This window comes from Odontesthes bonariensis, chromosome 4 (assembly GCF_027942865.1).
Source record: "Odontesthes bonariensis isolate fOdoBon6 chromosome 4, fOdoBon6.hap1, whole genome shotgun sequence".
NCBI lineage: Eukaryota > Metazoa > Chordata > Actinopteri > Atheriniformes > Atherinopsidae > Odontesthes > Odontesthes bonariensis.
This window is the reverse complement of record NC_134509.1, coordinates 43,091,050-43,105,470: the sequence shown is the minus strand read 5'-3', so window position 1 is coordinate 43,105,470 and position 14,421 is coordinate 43,091,050. Positions and strand designations below refer to the sequence as shown.

Genomic DNA, 14,421 nt, shown 5'->3' with positions numbered 1-14,421 from the left:
GAGGACACGCGGGAGGACACACGGGAGGACACGCAGGAGGACACACGGGAGGACACGCGGGAGGACACACGGGAGGACACGCAGGAGGACACGCAGGAGGACACACGGGAGGACACGCGGGAGGACACGCGGGAGGACACACGGGAGGACATACAGGAGGACATACAGGAGGACACGCAGGAGGACACATTCTTCCTGTGGCAGAGGCACCACCACAGCTCCACACAGAGGACTGACTCATACACCAGCAGTCATCACACTGGGAACGCTGCTCCTCTCACTCACACACAAGATCCAAACATCACACAAGCAGAAAAGAGGTTCCCCTCCCAGTTAACATGCGCTGCACATTTACCCACAGACAGCAGCAACACATCCTACACAACACGTTCAGGTCGCATCTGCAGACCAAACCCCAAATACATGCAGTGAAAAATGTTTTAAAAAATCTTTGTGCAACGTGTTCATGTATGGTTAAGATGAGTAATTGTTTGATAAGTAATCATAATTCATTGTGCATGTCTTCTAAGTTAAGAACTCATGATCTGTTCAATTCAATTCAATTAATTTTTATTTATATAGCGCCAAATACAACAAATGTCATCTCAAGGCACTTAGATAATAAAGTCCAATTCAAGCCAATTGGAATTCAATTCATTGTAATCATAATTATTCATAAAATAATCCAATTTGTTCATATAGAGCCAATTCAAAAACAATTTCCTAGCTAAGGAAACCAACAGATTGCACTGAAAACTTTTTCTTTTTCGGTCCAATCTCCCGTCCTGAGCGTGCCTGAGGCGACTGTGGAGAGAAACGACTCCCTTTTAACAGGAAGAAACCTCTGGCAGAACCAGAACCAGGAAGGGTGGCCATCCGCCTCGACCAGCTGGGGTTTGAGAAGACAGAAAGGGGGCCGCGGCGGCACTGTAACACCATTCAAAGGATATCTGTTGGAACAGGGAAACACGAGTTAATGACCACAATAATGTCACATATACATAAAGAGAGTAAAGTGAGGAAAGGTGTGACAGATGAGGCCCCCCAGCAGTCTGGGCCTATAGCAGCTTAACTATGGGATGTTTCAGGATCACCTGAGCCATCCCTAACTATAAGCTTTATAAAAAAGGAAAGTTTTAAGCCTGGTCTTAAAAGTGGAAAGGGTGTCTGCTTCCCGGACATTTACTGGCAGTTTATTCCACAAGAGAGGGGCCTGATAACTGAAGGCTCTGCCTCCCAAACTGGCAGCTGGTTCCACAGAGAGGGGCCTGATAACTGAAGGCTCTGCCTCCCAAACTGGCAGCTGGTTCCACAGAGAGGGGCCTGATAACTGAAGGCTCTGCCTCCCAAACTGGCAGCTGGTTCCACAGAGAGGGGCCTGATAACTGAAGGCTCTGCCTCCCATTCTACTTTTAGAAACTCTGGGAACCTCAAGTAAACCTGCAGTTTGGGAACGAAGTGCTCTGTTAGGAAAATATCTTACAATGAGATCTTTAAGATATGATGGAGCTCGGTCATTAAGAGCTTTATATGTGAGGAGAAGAATCTTAAATTCTATTCTGAATTTAACAGGGAGCCAATGAAGAGAAGCTAAAACTGGAGAAATATGATCTCTCCTGTTAGTTCTCATCAGAACTCTGGCTGCAGCATTTTGGATCAGCTGGAGGCTTTTCAGAGAATATGTGGGACAGCCCAATAATAAAGAATTACAGTAGTCCAATCCTGAAGTAACAAATGCATGGACTAGTTTTTCTGCATCACTCTGAGACAAGATGTTCCTGATTTTAACAATATTACGAAGATGAAAGAAGGCAGTCCTAGAAACCTGTTTTATATGCGAGTCAAATAATACATTCTGGTCAAAAATAACTCCAAGGTTCCTCACTGTAGAACTAGAAGCCAAGGAAATACCATCTAGAGTAACTATATAGCTAGACAATTTCTCCCTGAAACGCTCAGGTCCAAAGATAACGACTTCAGTTTTGTCTGAATTTAGAAGCAGACAGTTCTGAGTCATCCAGGTCTTTATGTCTTTAAGACATGCTTGTAGTCTGACCAACCTATTGGGTTCATCTGGTTTTATAGATAAGTACAGCTGAGTATCATCAGCATAGCAATGGAAATTTATGCCATGCTGTCTAATAATGTTACCTAATGGAAGCATGTATAAAGTGAAAAGAATCGGTCCAAGCACAGAACCCTGAGGAACTCCATGACTTACTCTGGTGTGTGAGGAAGATTCTTCATTTACAAGAACAAACTGAAATCTATCAGATAAATATGACTTAAACCAGCCTAATGCAGTTCATTTAATCCCAATAACATGTTCAAGTCTGTGTAATAAGATACTGTGATCGACCGTATCAAATGCAGCACTGAGATTGTTGTGGAATTTTTATCAAGGTGGATAAGAAGTTACTTAATAACAAGAGAAAATCTAGATTTTGTCTTTCTGTAAGTTTTATTCAAAGGCACACAGCGTTTGAACAGTCTCCTGTGTAGGACAGAGAGCCCAGAATGCAGTCACAGCCCTTCCTTATATAGTGGGGTCATCTCTCCCCCTCAGGTTGGGAACAAAGAACAATAAACAAAAATCCCCCTCCTCTGTGCTCTCTTATACATCTGAAATAACAGTTAGTGAGGTAGCCTCTTTACGACCCCCTTGAGCTAACCTCCCCAAAAGGTGTCGACCATAAACATTCCCCAATAGAGTAAACATCTGTTTTCCCTCACTGACCATACAGAAGGGTCACAAGTTGAATAGTTCAGATGGAAAACAACAGACTTTGGATAAAATGGGACAATGGGACAACTAAGAATTTTCCCATCACATTCCTTTCTTCTGATTACAAGATAATCACAAAACAAAATAAAATTCTACAAAACCATCGTCCTAAACCATAAAGATCAAAATGGAAACAAAAAAAATATATCAAACACATGTGTCGTTTTCATGTTTTGCTTTCCCGGAACTAATGTCCTTCAGATTACTAACAAAATAAAGCTAAAATAATGAGGAGAACAGTAATGTTAAAGAATTTCTAACTTCATTTATACTACAATAATTCCAAATATCAGTCTCAACTCCCCAAACAGTTTAGAGTTATTACATCATCATTAGCATCTTCATATAATATAATCCTCATCCATGCAATCTGTTATCTCAAATGCAGAATCATCACAAACAAAAATCAAGTTAACATCCGTATCAACTTTCAGCATGGAAACATTAATCAGTCTCATTATCATAGCTTTAACCCTTGGAATAATGCAACACGAAAGAAACATCAAAATCAAAAAGAAAAAGAAAATAATCACTCCAATCCTCAGTAACCAGGACCAAGGATCCCAGAGGAACCCATATTTTCTTTCTGTTGAGTTGTCAGCAACTCCTGTAATCTACCATGGATGTCAGTCATGTTATTAGACACATCAGGAACAAAAGTACAACATTGTTCCCCTATTAAATGACAGACACCTCCCTTCTCAGCTAATGAGTAGTCTAAAGCCATTCTATTTTGCAGACTCATAGTTCTTATAGCCTGCTGTTCCTTTGTCAGCAAAGTGAAACCTTCTTCAGTTACAGCAGTAAGATTTTCTAATTCAATTGACAAATCATTAATATCAACACTGGTTGATCATTAATAGCATGTGGAGTCAAACAACAACATAGCAACTGTCATTCCTTATTTTTCTTGCCGTTTGACGCATCAGTTGCCACCAGATGTTATCCGCATGATCATGGTAGTCAGGGAAGTGATGAATCTCTCTTCGAGTCAGCTGATGAGTATTATTGGGATAATTACTCAGATTAATCACAAACTGTCTTTGCTGTACCTTTTCCCAAATAAAAACAGGGGTGATCAGAATATTCGCAATACCAACCAGCAGTGTCAGAACAGACCATCTCCCGTACAACCGCATTGTAATCTCGCAGTGGGATGTCCTTTCTTCTTGTAATAAAACAGAAGAAACACTACCATAAAACAATATAATAATAAAAAAAATTCCAGCTGCCTCTCCTGAGTGGCTTCTGCGCTTCAGGCTGTTACCAATCTGGTACAGGTGGGCGGTCGTTGGAAGCCCCTCTATGTAGGGGGTTCAGAACCAGGATCCTTTTCAGATAGTGTGGTGAACACTTTGCAGTGCGTAGCATGAACCCAGGTGTCTCTTCCCTGGACCTTCATGGCAGTGTGAGTCACCAGCAGAATCTGGAACGGACCTCTCCACCGCTTGTCTCTCCAGTGACGTCTCCTGGTGTCTTTGATCAGCACCCACTGTCCTGGCTGGAACTGGTGCAGAGGTTTATCAGCCACTGGGTAGGGCAGCTTTCACTGTCTGATGAGAGACAGAAAGAGAACGTGACAGAACCTTACAATATTCCAACATGGAATATTCAAAATGAGCAGTTATTAGCATGCTTAAGTTAGTATTGGGTCCTTCTCCTGTGTTTGCGGGTCTCCCAAAAAGGAGGACTCAAATTAGCTCTGGATCTATTCCTCATCTGCATATACATGAGAAACAAAGTTATTTTTACTGGGGTTACTCTTTTTTAATTGTTTTTCATAATCTTAATCGGGCCTGGGTTATTTTTAAACCTAAGAGTAACATGCAACGCTTCTGTTGACATATAGTCTTGTAATCTGGACACTACATTCTTTCCTTCAGTTAAAAAGGCTGTGGCTGTACCAGCTGGATCTTTCTCTAGCAGATTTTATTTGTATCAATAAAGGGGTGATCCAGCTCCTTTGAGAACAAATAAGTCTCTTGCCTTAATTTCCTTTTTCCTTTTCACAAAAATCTGTCCACCATAATCTCATCATCACTTTCTTCCTCCACTTGCATTCTCCACACACAAACCATCATTTCATCATCTTCCTTTCTGTGAAACATCACTTTGGTTTTGGTGCGGTTTGACTTTTTTCTTTCTCTGCGTTTACTTTCTCTAGTTCCTTCTTTCTTTTCTGCTTGAATCAACCAGAATTTCACATCCTCTATGCCTTCCTTCTCTTCCTCGTTATATCCCTGATAATATAATTTCATTTGAATTTTTAATCAATAGTTCACTTTGCCAAATTAATTTAATTAATCACATAGAACCATGGGCATGGACTGTATTTTAATTTATATTATTAGAGCTCCCACATGAGTTAACATAACCAATATCAATATTTTTAACCATATCCAGCATTCCTCCTTTGGACGCATGATCTAATCCGTGCGTCCACTTAGCAAACCAGGAAAAAAATGTTCAGGCAGACATGGTCTACCATCAGAAAAAATGCCAACCAGAACCGCTGGCAAAAGTACAGCCAGCTTCTCACCATTTTTCTTTTTCCTGTGGGGTAGCAAATTATTGCAGTTCAGGGACCGTAACAGCACGTGGATCAGTCAGAAAAAAGAAAGTTTCATTCAGAGGTCTCAGAGCAGCAACTTTAGCTGCTGAATCTGCTGCCGTATTCAAAATAGGTTTTCCATCCGATTTTAAAAAGGAGCGATGTCTTCCACAAAGCTCCGCAATCGTGGACCACCTCAAAAGCATATCTGGAATCTGTATAAATAAAAAGTCACAGTTTTTTCTTTACGCTAACTTGCAAGCCTCAGTTAAAACAATTAATTCAAACCCACAGCAGAACGAGAGGAGGAGCCATTAACATACAGGACAAGACCAGGGTTAGACAAAGGGGTGTCCCGTTATCAGGACGGGGGAACAAACAACATTCAAAACAGCTGCGCAGTCATGCTGCTCTCCATCCCCCTTAGTAAGCAGAAGTTAACTTTTAACCATCCTCCTTAGAAGTGTGGCTGGTTTTAAAGTGATACAGCGTTTAACTATAATGTTAGGCATGTCCAATAATATAATGAATATCTAAGCCACCTTGCTGCAGATATATGAGACGTCTTTTGTTCCAGGAGGATGATAGAATGTGGAACAAAAACTGTCAGTGGATTATATCCAACAATGTCACGTGACGCTAACACTGCTTTCTCAGCTGCAGCAACAGCATGCAAACAACAAGGTAGGCCCGCTGCAACTGCATCAAGCTTACTAGAATAATAAGCCACAGGTCGCAATTTATCACCATGGGACTGCAACAACACAGATGACATGAAACCAGCCTTTTCATCCACCATTTAGATAAATGGTTTCTCAGAATTTGGTAAGGCCAATGCAGGTACAGAGGACAAGGCGTTTTTCAAATCAATGAAGGCCAATTCTGCCTCAGCAGTCCACTGAATTTTTTTCTGCTGCTGCCAAGCCCCTCCCATATATTAAGCTGGCCAATGGCGCTTCCAGCTCAAAGTAATTTGCAATGTGAGCTCTGCAATAACCTGTCATACCCAAGAATGACATCATGTGTTTCTTTGTGAGAGGTTTTGGGATGTTCAGAACTGCGTCAATGCGCTGAGAGGACAGTTGTCTGCTCATGAGAGAACATGACCAAAAAACGTCACTTCTTCCTACACAAATTGCACTTTAGATTTAGAAACTTTGTGACCTTTTCCTTTGAAGATGTTGAAACAGTTTCAACATGTCTGTCCTACATTGATCCGCAGATCCTGCTGAAAGTAATAAATCATCAACATATTGGATAAGGACAGTTCCAGGAGTCAGAGTCAAATCAGCCAGAGATTCTTTCAATGCTGTATTAAAAATAGTTGAACCTTCAGTGTATCCCTGACAAAGACGGGTAAAACAATAATAACAACTGGTTCACAATCTTTAATAAGGCCAACATCGTATTTATGAGCTGCCCACAATGAAATAGGCAGCTTTGCGAGATCTACATACGCAGAAGAAGCAGTAGCCAACAATAGATGTGAATGTGAAATCAGCTGCACTGTACGATTACAGGCAACAACAGTGGGACAATTCCTTTTAAAAGCATTTTGAGAAAGAGACACAAACACATCTGTCTCCCTCCAATCTGTGGCGAGGAGACAGCTCTTAACAAATATCCCCACATCCTTCCATTCCATATTGTTAGCCTTAGCCAACACAGGGACAGAAAACACATACTGCTCGGTATGGCACCGAGCCAAAAGCTTGAAATAAATTCAGCTGTTCAGAAGTCAAAGTTACAGATAAAACTGCTATATGATCATTCCAGTACATGTCAGAGAGATGCACTCTCTCATCTGTAATTTCATACCAACTGTCCTCATATTCAAAATCAGGTCCATCAGACACATATGAAATACAATCCAAATCATCTGCAGCCATTATATCACTGTCAGGTGTCACAGCATTTACTGCTAATGTGACAAAATGCTGGGATGCAGGCCCAGCTGGAAGCTTCCACTCATATGCATACAAAGATTGATTTTGAGTCCAATATGCTGCAGTGTAGTCAAAGTCATCCTGGGTGTGAACTGTCAGTCCATCCGAAGTCGAAGTAATAGGTATATTTAATCTACACATCAAATCTCTACCCATCAAATTTAAAGGACACAAAGGAAACCCTAAAAAAGAATATTTAAATTCCACGCCCTGACAAGTGGAACATTCTAAGGAAACCGAGAAGCCTTCTGTAACTGTTTCACCTGAAGCAGAGACAGAATGAACATAACGACCACTAAGTTTTGGCTTCTCGTTGATACATTTAGCTGATAAAACAGAGTGAGTTGCTCCTCACTCAACAACAAAATAAATTTCTTCACCCATCACATCATAAAAAACATAGGCATTCTTTTAAAGGCAGGGGTCTGTGTATGAAGATACGTGCCTGATAAAACAGCGGTGGCACCTTCTAAGTGTATGATGGCCTCTGTAAGCACCCTATGTGAATCAGAATCATCATGCAATCGTGTGTGTGTCTGTGTAATCTCACGCTCCTTGAAAGGTCCCTCCTCACTACGAGTGGCAGCCGGATCCAGGGTCCCGTCCTCCACCCGTCAGTAGCCGTTGTCAGGTTGCTGCAATTTCTCTGGAAATTCATTTCTCCCAGTGTCCAAACTATCCACAATTATGGCAAGCATCGGAGCAGGGCCACATGTCCTCTTCCCCGACCTCTGCCTCGCCGTCCTCGGGAACCACTTTGATTGGTGGCAAAATACAAAGTCAAGGCAGCATTATGCAACTCAGTCTCTCTTTTATCTACTTTTTCCTTCTTCTTGTCGTTGATAACGTCATCGCTATGTAAAGCATGTCTTCTCAGTTCCTCAAACCATACTCCATGTCTCCATCCATCATAAAGAGTCTTGGTTTGCGCAGCAATCTCAACGAGAAGTCCTTCCATGATGTACCCACACAGCATTTTCTCCCAGGGGACCAAAACAGTAAAGTCAGCGGGGCGTTCTAAACCCGAGTGTTTATTGAACGCTTCTTCCATGCGATGAAGAAAATCAGGGACAGTCTCATCAGGACGTTGTTTCACTTGTTGTAAAACGGCACAATCACTCCTCTGTGGAAACTTTGTGATCAAATCAGCATACAGATGTTACATGGCAGCATACCATGGGCCATTTTGATGATTTAAATCGCCATCTTCACCACAGGCTGATGTGCGGATTGATCCGCGGGCTGACTTTCAGGCCGATTTCCAGGCTGACGCACGGGCTGTGGAGGGGGACGGGAGTCTAGATCCAGGTCAGCCATCTGGAGGGCCTGCAAATCCATCTGTAATGGAGCATAAGCAAAGAGGGTGAAGAATCACTAGGTCTATATGGAGGTGGAACCGTGGGATCATCAACAGTATGACCAGCATTGTCATATCTGTTACCCACGTCCCCAGACAAATCTTTCCTCCCTGCCATTTGTTTCAGTTCCGACTTTCTTTTTTTTTTTTTTTCTTAGGTACGGCTTCCGTAATCCATTCATTCCAATACTTTACCCATATTTATCTCTGATCTAAATCTTGTTTTTAATTTCATTCTTATTTTTCTCCCAATCTCCATCCATAAACTCTTTTACTTCATTTAACTGGTTCACACTCAAACTTCCACCCTGTGGAAAACCAAACTTATTTTCCCAAATTAAAGCACATTTAACACAATCATCTCCACCTTTTTTCTTCCATAATTTTATAATATGCAGAGTCTGGAGACACCCCTGATGCCTTGAGGTTCCGGAACCATTTTTTTTCCCCTTTTACAGCAACGCGTCCGTCGTCTGGCTTCCTCCTTTATTGGGTGTAGGAAGTACAAAAACCACCCGCAAAACCCTTTGTTTTGCTATGTCCTATTGTTACCAATCAGGACCCTCCCTGTATTCCTTACAGGGTAACTGGCCATCCAGCCGGTGTCCTCCTCTCTCACTCCGCAGCCGATAAATTAATTAGGAGATGATGGTTTATGTGTAAAAAGTAAAATAAGAAACTTTTAAAAATATATACATTAGAGCAACTTCTCACCCAGATATATTTGTAAATCTATGGTCCGGATTCGATCGGCCAGAAACCGCCAGCAGGCTCTAGGACTCCCCTCTTTCAACTTAGGTGGACTGAAGACAATTTTGATTCTCCAGGCTGGCCAAGCGTCCTTATCCCCTGCTGCGTTCCTCTGGCGCGTCAAATCCTGTTCGTGACGCCAAGGTTGTTGTGGAATTTTTATCAAGGTGGATAAGAAGTTACTTAATAACAAGAGAAAATCTAGATTTTGTCTTTCTGTAAGTTTTATTCAAAGGCACACAGCGTTTGAACAGTCTCCTGTGTAGGACAGAGAGCCCAGAATGCAGTCACAGCCCTTCCTTATATAGTGGGGTCATCTCTCCCCCTCAGGTTGGGAACAAAGAACAATAAACAAAAATCCCCCTCCTCTGTGCTCTCTTATACATCTGAAATAACAGTTAGTGAGGTAGCCTCTTTACGACCCCCTTGAGCTAACCTCCCCAAAAGGTGTCGACCATAAACATTCCCCAATAGAGTAAACATCTGTTTTCCCTCACTGACCATACAGAAGGGTCACAAGTTGAATAGTTCAGATGGAAAACAACAGACTTTGGATAAAATGGGACAACTAAGAATTTTCCCATCACAAGATCCAACAGGACAAGCACAGACACAAGTCCGCTATCAGAGGCTAAGAGGAGATCATTGGTAACTTTCAGCAGTGCAGTTTCTGTGCTATGATGCACTCTGAATCCTGACTGAAACTCTTCAAACAGATTATTTCTGTGTAAGTGATCACAAAGCTGAGCTGCAACTATTTTTTCAAGAACTTTAGACATAAAAGGGAGATTGGATATAGGTCTATAATGAGCCAACACTTCTGAATCAAGAGTAGGTTTTTTAAGTAAAGGTTTAATTACAGCAACCTTAAAAGTCTGAGGTACATATCTTGTCAACAAAGACAGATTGATCAAATCCAATATGGAAGTGTCAATTAATGGGAAAACCTCCTTGAACAGTCTGGTTGGGATTGGGTCTAAAACACAAGTTGATGGTTTAGAAGAGACTATTGCTGTTGTTAGTTCAGAGAGATCAACTGGGCAGAAGCCGTCTAAATATAAATCAGGTTCTAAAGATACTTCTAAAGCTGCTGTACTTGATGATACATCACTGATAATAGTGGGAAGGACTCCATCAATCTTCTCTCTGATAGAAACAATTTTATTAATAAAGAAGCTCATGAAATCATCACTGCTGAGAGTTAAAGGAATACCTGGCTCAGCAGAGCTCGGACTCTTAGTCAGACTGGCTACAGTGCTGAAAAGAAACCTGGGATTGTTCTTATTCTCTTCTATCAATGATGAATAATAAGCAGTTCTAGCTTTACGAAGGGCTTTCTTATACATTGTTAAACTATCTTTCCAGACTAATTGAGACTCTTCTAAATTAGAGGAACGCCACTGTCTCTCCAGCTTTCTTGCAGTCTGCTTTAAAGCACGCAGCTGTGAATTATACCAAGGAGCCAGCCTCTTCTGACTGATTACCTTCCTTTTCAGAGGGGCAACATTGTCCAGTGCTGTACGCATTGAAACTATAGTGCTGTCAACAAGAGAGTCAAGTGCTGCTGGAGTAAAGTTTAGGAAGTCGTCCTCTGTCATATCTGCACATGGCAGTGAAGAAAAGGATGATGGAATTAATTCTTTAAATCTGGTTACAGCATCCTCTGATAGACACCTTCTATATGTACATTTCTTCTCAGAAACTGTATAGTCAAGTAATGTAAACTCAAAGGTTATCAGAAAATGGTCAGATAAGACAGGGTTATGAGGGAACACTGTTAACTGTTCACTCTCAATGCCATAAGTCAGCACAAAATCAAGGGTGTGATTAAGGCAGTGAGTCGGTCTGTGAACACTCTGAGAAAATCCAATAGAGTCCAATATAGAATTAAAGTTCATATTCAGGCTGTCATTTTCAACATCTACATGAATATTAAAGTCACCCACTACAATGACTTTATCTGTACTCAGCACTAACTGGGATAAAAACTCTGAGAATTCAGACAGAAACTCAGAATAAGGGCCAGGTGGACGATACACAACAACAAACACAAGAGGTTTCTGGGATTTCCACTTTGCGTGGGAAAAACTGAGAATCAGAGATTCAAAAGAGCTCAAACTAATCTTGGGTCTGGGACTGATGAGTAACCCTGATCTGAAGATAGCTGCCACTCCTCCTCCTCTGCCTGTGGTTCGAGGAACGTGAACATTTAAACAGTCAGAGGGAGTTGCTTCATTAATGCTAACATGATCCTCCTGCTGCAGCCAGGATTCTGTAAGACAAAATATATCAATATGATGATCAGAAATCAACTCATTCACTAACAGAGACTTCTGTTGCGGTACATTCGTCCATATTTATTTAATATTGGATTGTTTTCAGTTCATCTAAGTGCAGCTAAGGCTATTGCTAAAAGTGTGAAGTCATATAGAAATGTTTAGAGTGCTTTCATAAATCCAGTGCTCTTTCATTTCTGTTTGGATGTGAGTTTAAGGGAAGGGATGAAGATCATTGATGGATGATCACATTGTGCCCAGCAGGGGTCGCACCGCCTCGTGTATTTGTGGCTGTTCAGGCTGCAGGGGGCTCACTTGGTTCTGCCTGCCTGCTATGATGAAAGGCAATGCTCCGAGTTTAATAAAAATAAACACTCATTAGAGACTTGTGTGATCTTTGACAAACACACACTTGGACAGTAGCATCTACAGTAGCCAATCGTCCCGTATTTTTCTTTGTTATTTCTTTCTAAATACGGCAACTCCATGTAAATACCAAAAAATGCCTCATTTTGTTTTTTAGTAACCTAACCTTAATAATCAAATTATTAATTCTATTTAATTGTAAATGATATATTACAAACAAGATGTCTGAAACTGCTGTAAGATTCTACACTTCTGGCTGGGTGTTTTCTGCACAGCTGGGGGGTCTCTGCAGACCATCACAGCTCTGTCACGGTGGTCGGCTTCTTTTTTTTACCATTTTTAATTCACCTCTTGGCGGTTGAATCAAGAAAATACCACATAGGTTTTTATTAAACTACTGGACAGGGCCCTCTGATTGTCGGTAGAGAAACTTTGGTGTACGCGCTTCGCGCACCACTGGAACGGGGGCCCAGCCGGAAATGACGTGCTATTTGTGCGGTTGGGTGAGCTTTACACCGAGAATGAGCTACTTTAGCATGTTTGAGCTTGACATTTTTAAATCGGCATAAAAACACGTTTTAGTTGCACAGTCGCTGCAATGGTTTGACTTCGCTGCTTCACTCTGAGAGGAATTAACTGACTTTAGAAGGACAGAGCAGTTTGTGAGCAGTTTGTGAGCAGTTTGTGAGCCGGAACCATGTCCAGCCGCCTGGCTTTCCAGACCCAGTTGGCCTCCATCATGGAGGTTCTGGCCAATGCTGCTGTGGCGGAAATCTGCAAACTGGTGGACGACGACTACGCAGTGGTGAGTTTACAGATGTCTCAGTGCCAGAGAGAGAACAAAGCTCTGAAGAGGAAGCTGCACCTGCTGGAGCTGAAGATGGCGCGAGGTTATGCTGAGAGAAGGCTCCGGGAGAGCGCGACCAACAGCGGCCGGCCGCGCGTGCATGTCAGCGGGGGCGACAGGCTCCAGGAGTCCTCGTGCTCCACAGGTAAGATGGTCATGACAGATGGTGGAGTCAGCTTAAGAACAGGGTTTCCACTACACAGCCCACCACTGGACCACTTCTGTTTAAATTAAATTTATTATTATTATTATTATTAATAAAAGACCACTGTGGTTTGTCATCATGGGAGACTGGATTCAAGTTAAGTTTCGGTGCAATCTGTTGGTTTCCTTAGCAAGGCTACTTTTTTAAATGGTCTCTGTATTAATTGGAATAATTTCGAATGAAATTAATTGGATTTGGATTGTAATTGGCTTGAATTGGACTGTGTCTTTGAGGTGCCTTGAGATGACACTTGTTGGGCCCTATAGAAATGATACTGAATTGAGTGTATATGTCAACACATCTCTATCAGCAGCTCTCACGGCTGTGTATCTTCACCAGTATTAAAACCACACAAGCTTAAAATAATGAGTTGTCAGAGCACCTCATGGCCGAGTCTTACAAATATATCATAGGTGTTCAGTTTGGTCCTGAAGGGTTAAAACCGAGATAAAACCGGTTTTATTGCCACTTATCCACACACAGACCATACGTATTCATAACTCAGATAATAATAAGAAAAAACTGTTGAAGCTTTGTACAAAGCAGGACTATATAATAAAATGGAATGTGTATAGTCTATAAGATGCAATGTAACTGTTGGTGCCTTCATATTACAATATTACCCATTTTGCAGTTATTGTTGCACTTTGTGATGTGAAGAAAGGACAGATGATAGATACTTGGGGGTGTGGAATAAATGTAATGGGCTTGACATGGCTGTTAGAGCAATAACGAAGCTGTTTAAGAGCTGTAACACTTTTTTATTTACATTATTAACTATTTACATTAACAACCAGTAGGTGTCGCAATTCAATGTTATCAATGCTGTCTTTTAATGTCTGAGCCTGGCAAAGCATTACTTCAGTTTAAAAACAAAAAAATTTTGGGAACGTTGGCAAGGCGGTGCGAGTTTGCTAAGGCGGCCGCCTTAACTATAATGCGCTGCGGGAAACACTGGTGTCCAAATATTTTTGGGGAAAACTTTATCTCAGCAAAGCTTTGATCTCTTAAAACCAAACGTGGCACACTGATTCAGGACCACATATTGAGTTTTTTTTTATGCATTTGCTGCATACAAAGGTGTGTTTTTCCTTGTAAAGGGTTAGGGTAGGGTTAGGGTTAAGGCTCTAGCATGGTTGCCGCGTCTGCTAGCGCGAGCGGTGTTGATGACGTCACGATTTCGTGCCGGCTATATACGGTGGCGCAAATCGATGCACCAGTAGTTGCAATTTTCTCCGTCACAGAGGTGGCGCTGCTACGTGAAGGTTACCGCTACTCTACAACCACGAAAGTGGAGAAGAAAACAATGAAGAGCAGGAACACTGTCATTAATGATAC

The 14,421-nt window shown here is 41.7% G+C and overlaps 1 protein-coding gene across 1 annotated transcript in view; it reads left to right on the top strand.

The window, feature by feature from the left end:
• Positions 1–12,539: 12,539 nt before the first annotated feature.
• The window catches only part of LOC142379122 (uncharacterized), a 34,343-nt gene continuing 32,461 nt past the window's right edge, over positions 12,540–14,421 (top strand). The window contains exon 1 of the mRNA XM_075464258.1: positions 12,540–13,023. Coding sequence (XP_075320373.1) covers positions 12,729–13,023 — 295 coding nt within the window. The 5' untranslated portion in view covers positions 12,540–12,728. The remainder of the gene's footprint in view (positions 13,024–14,421) is intronic.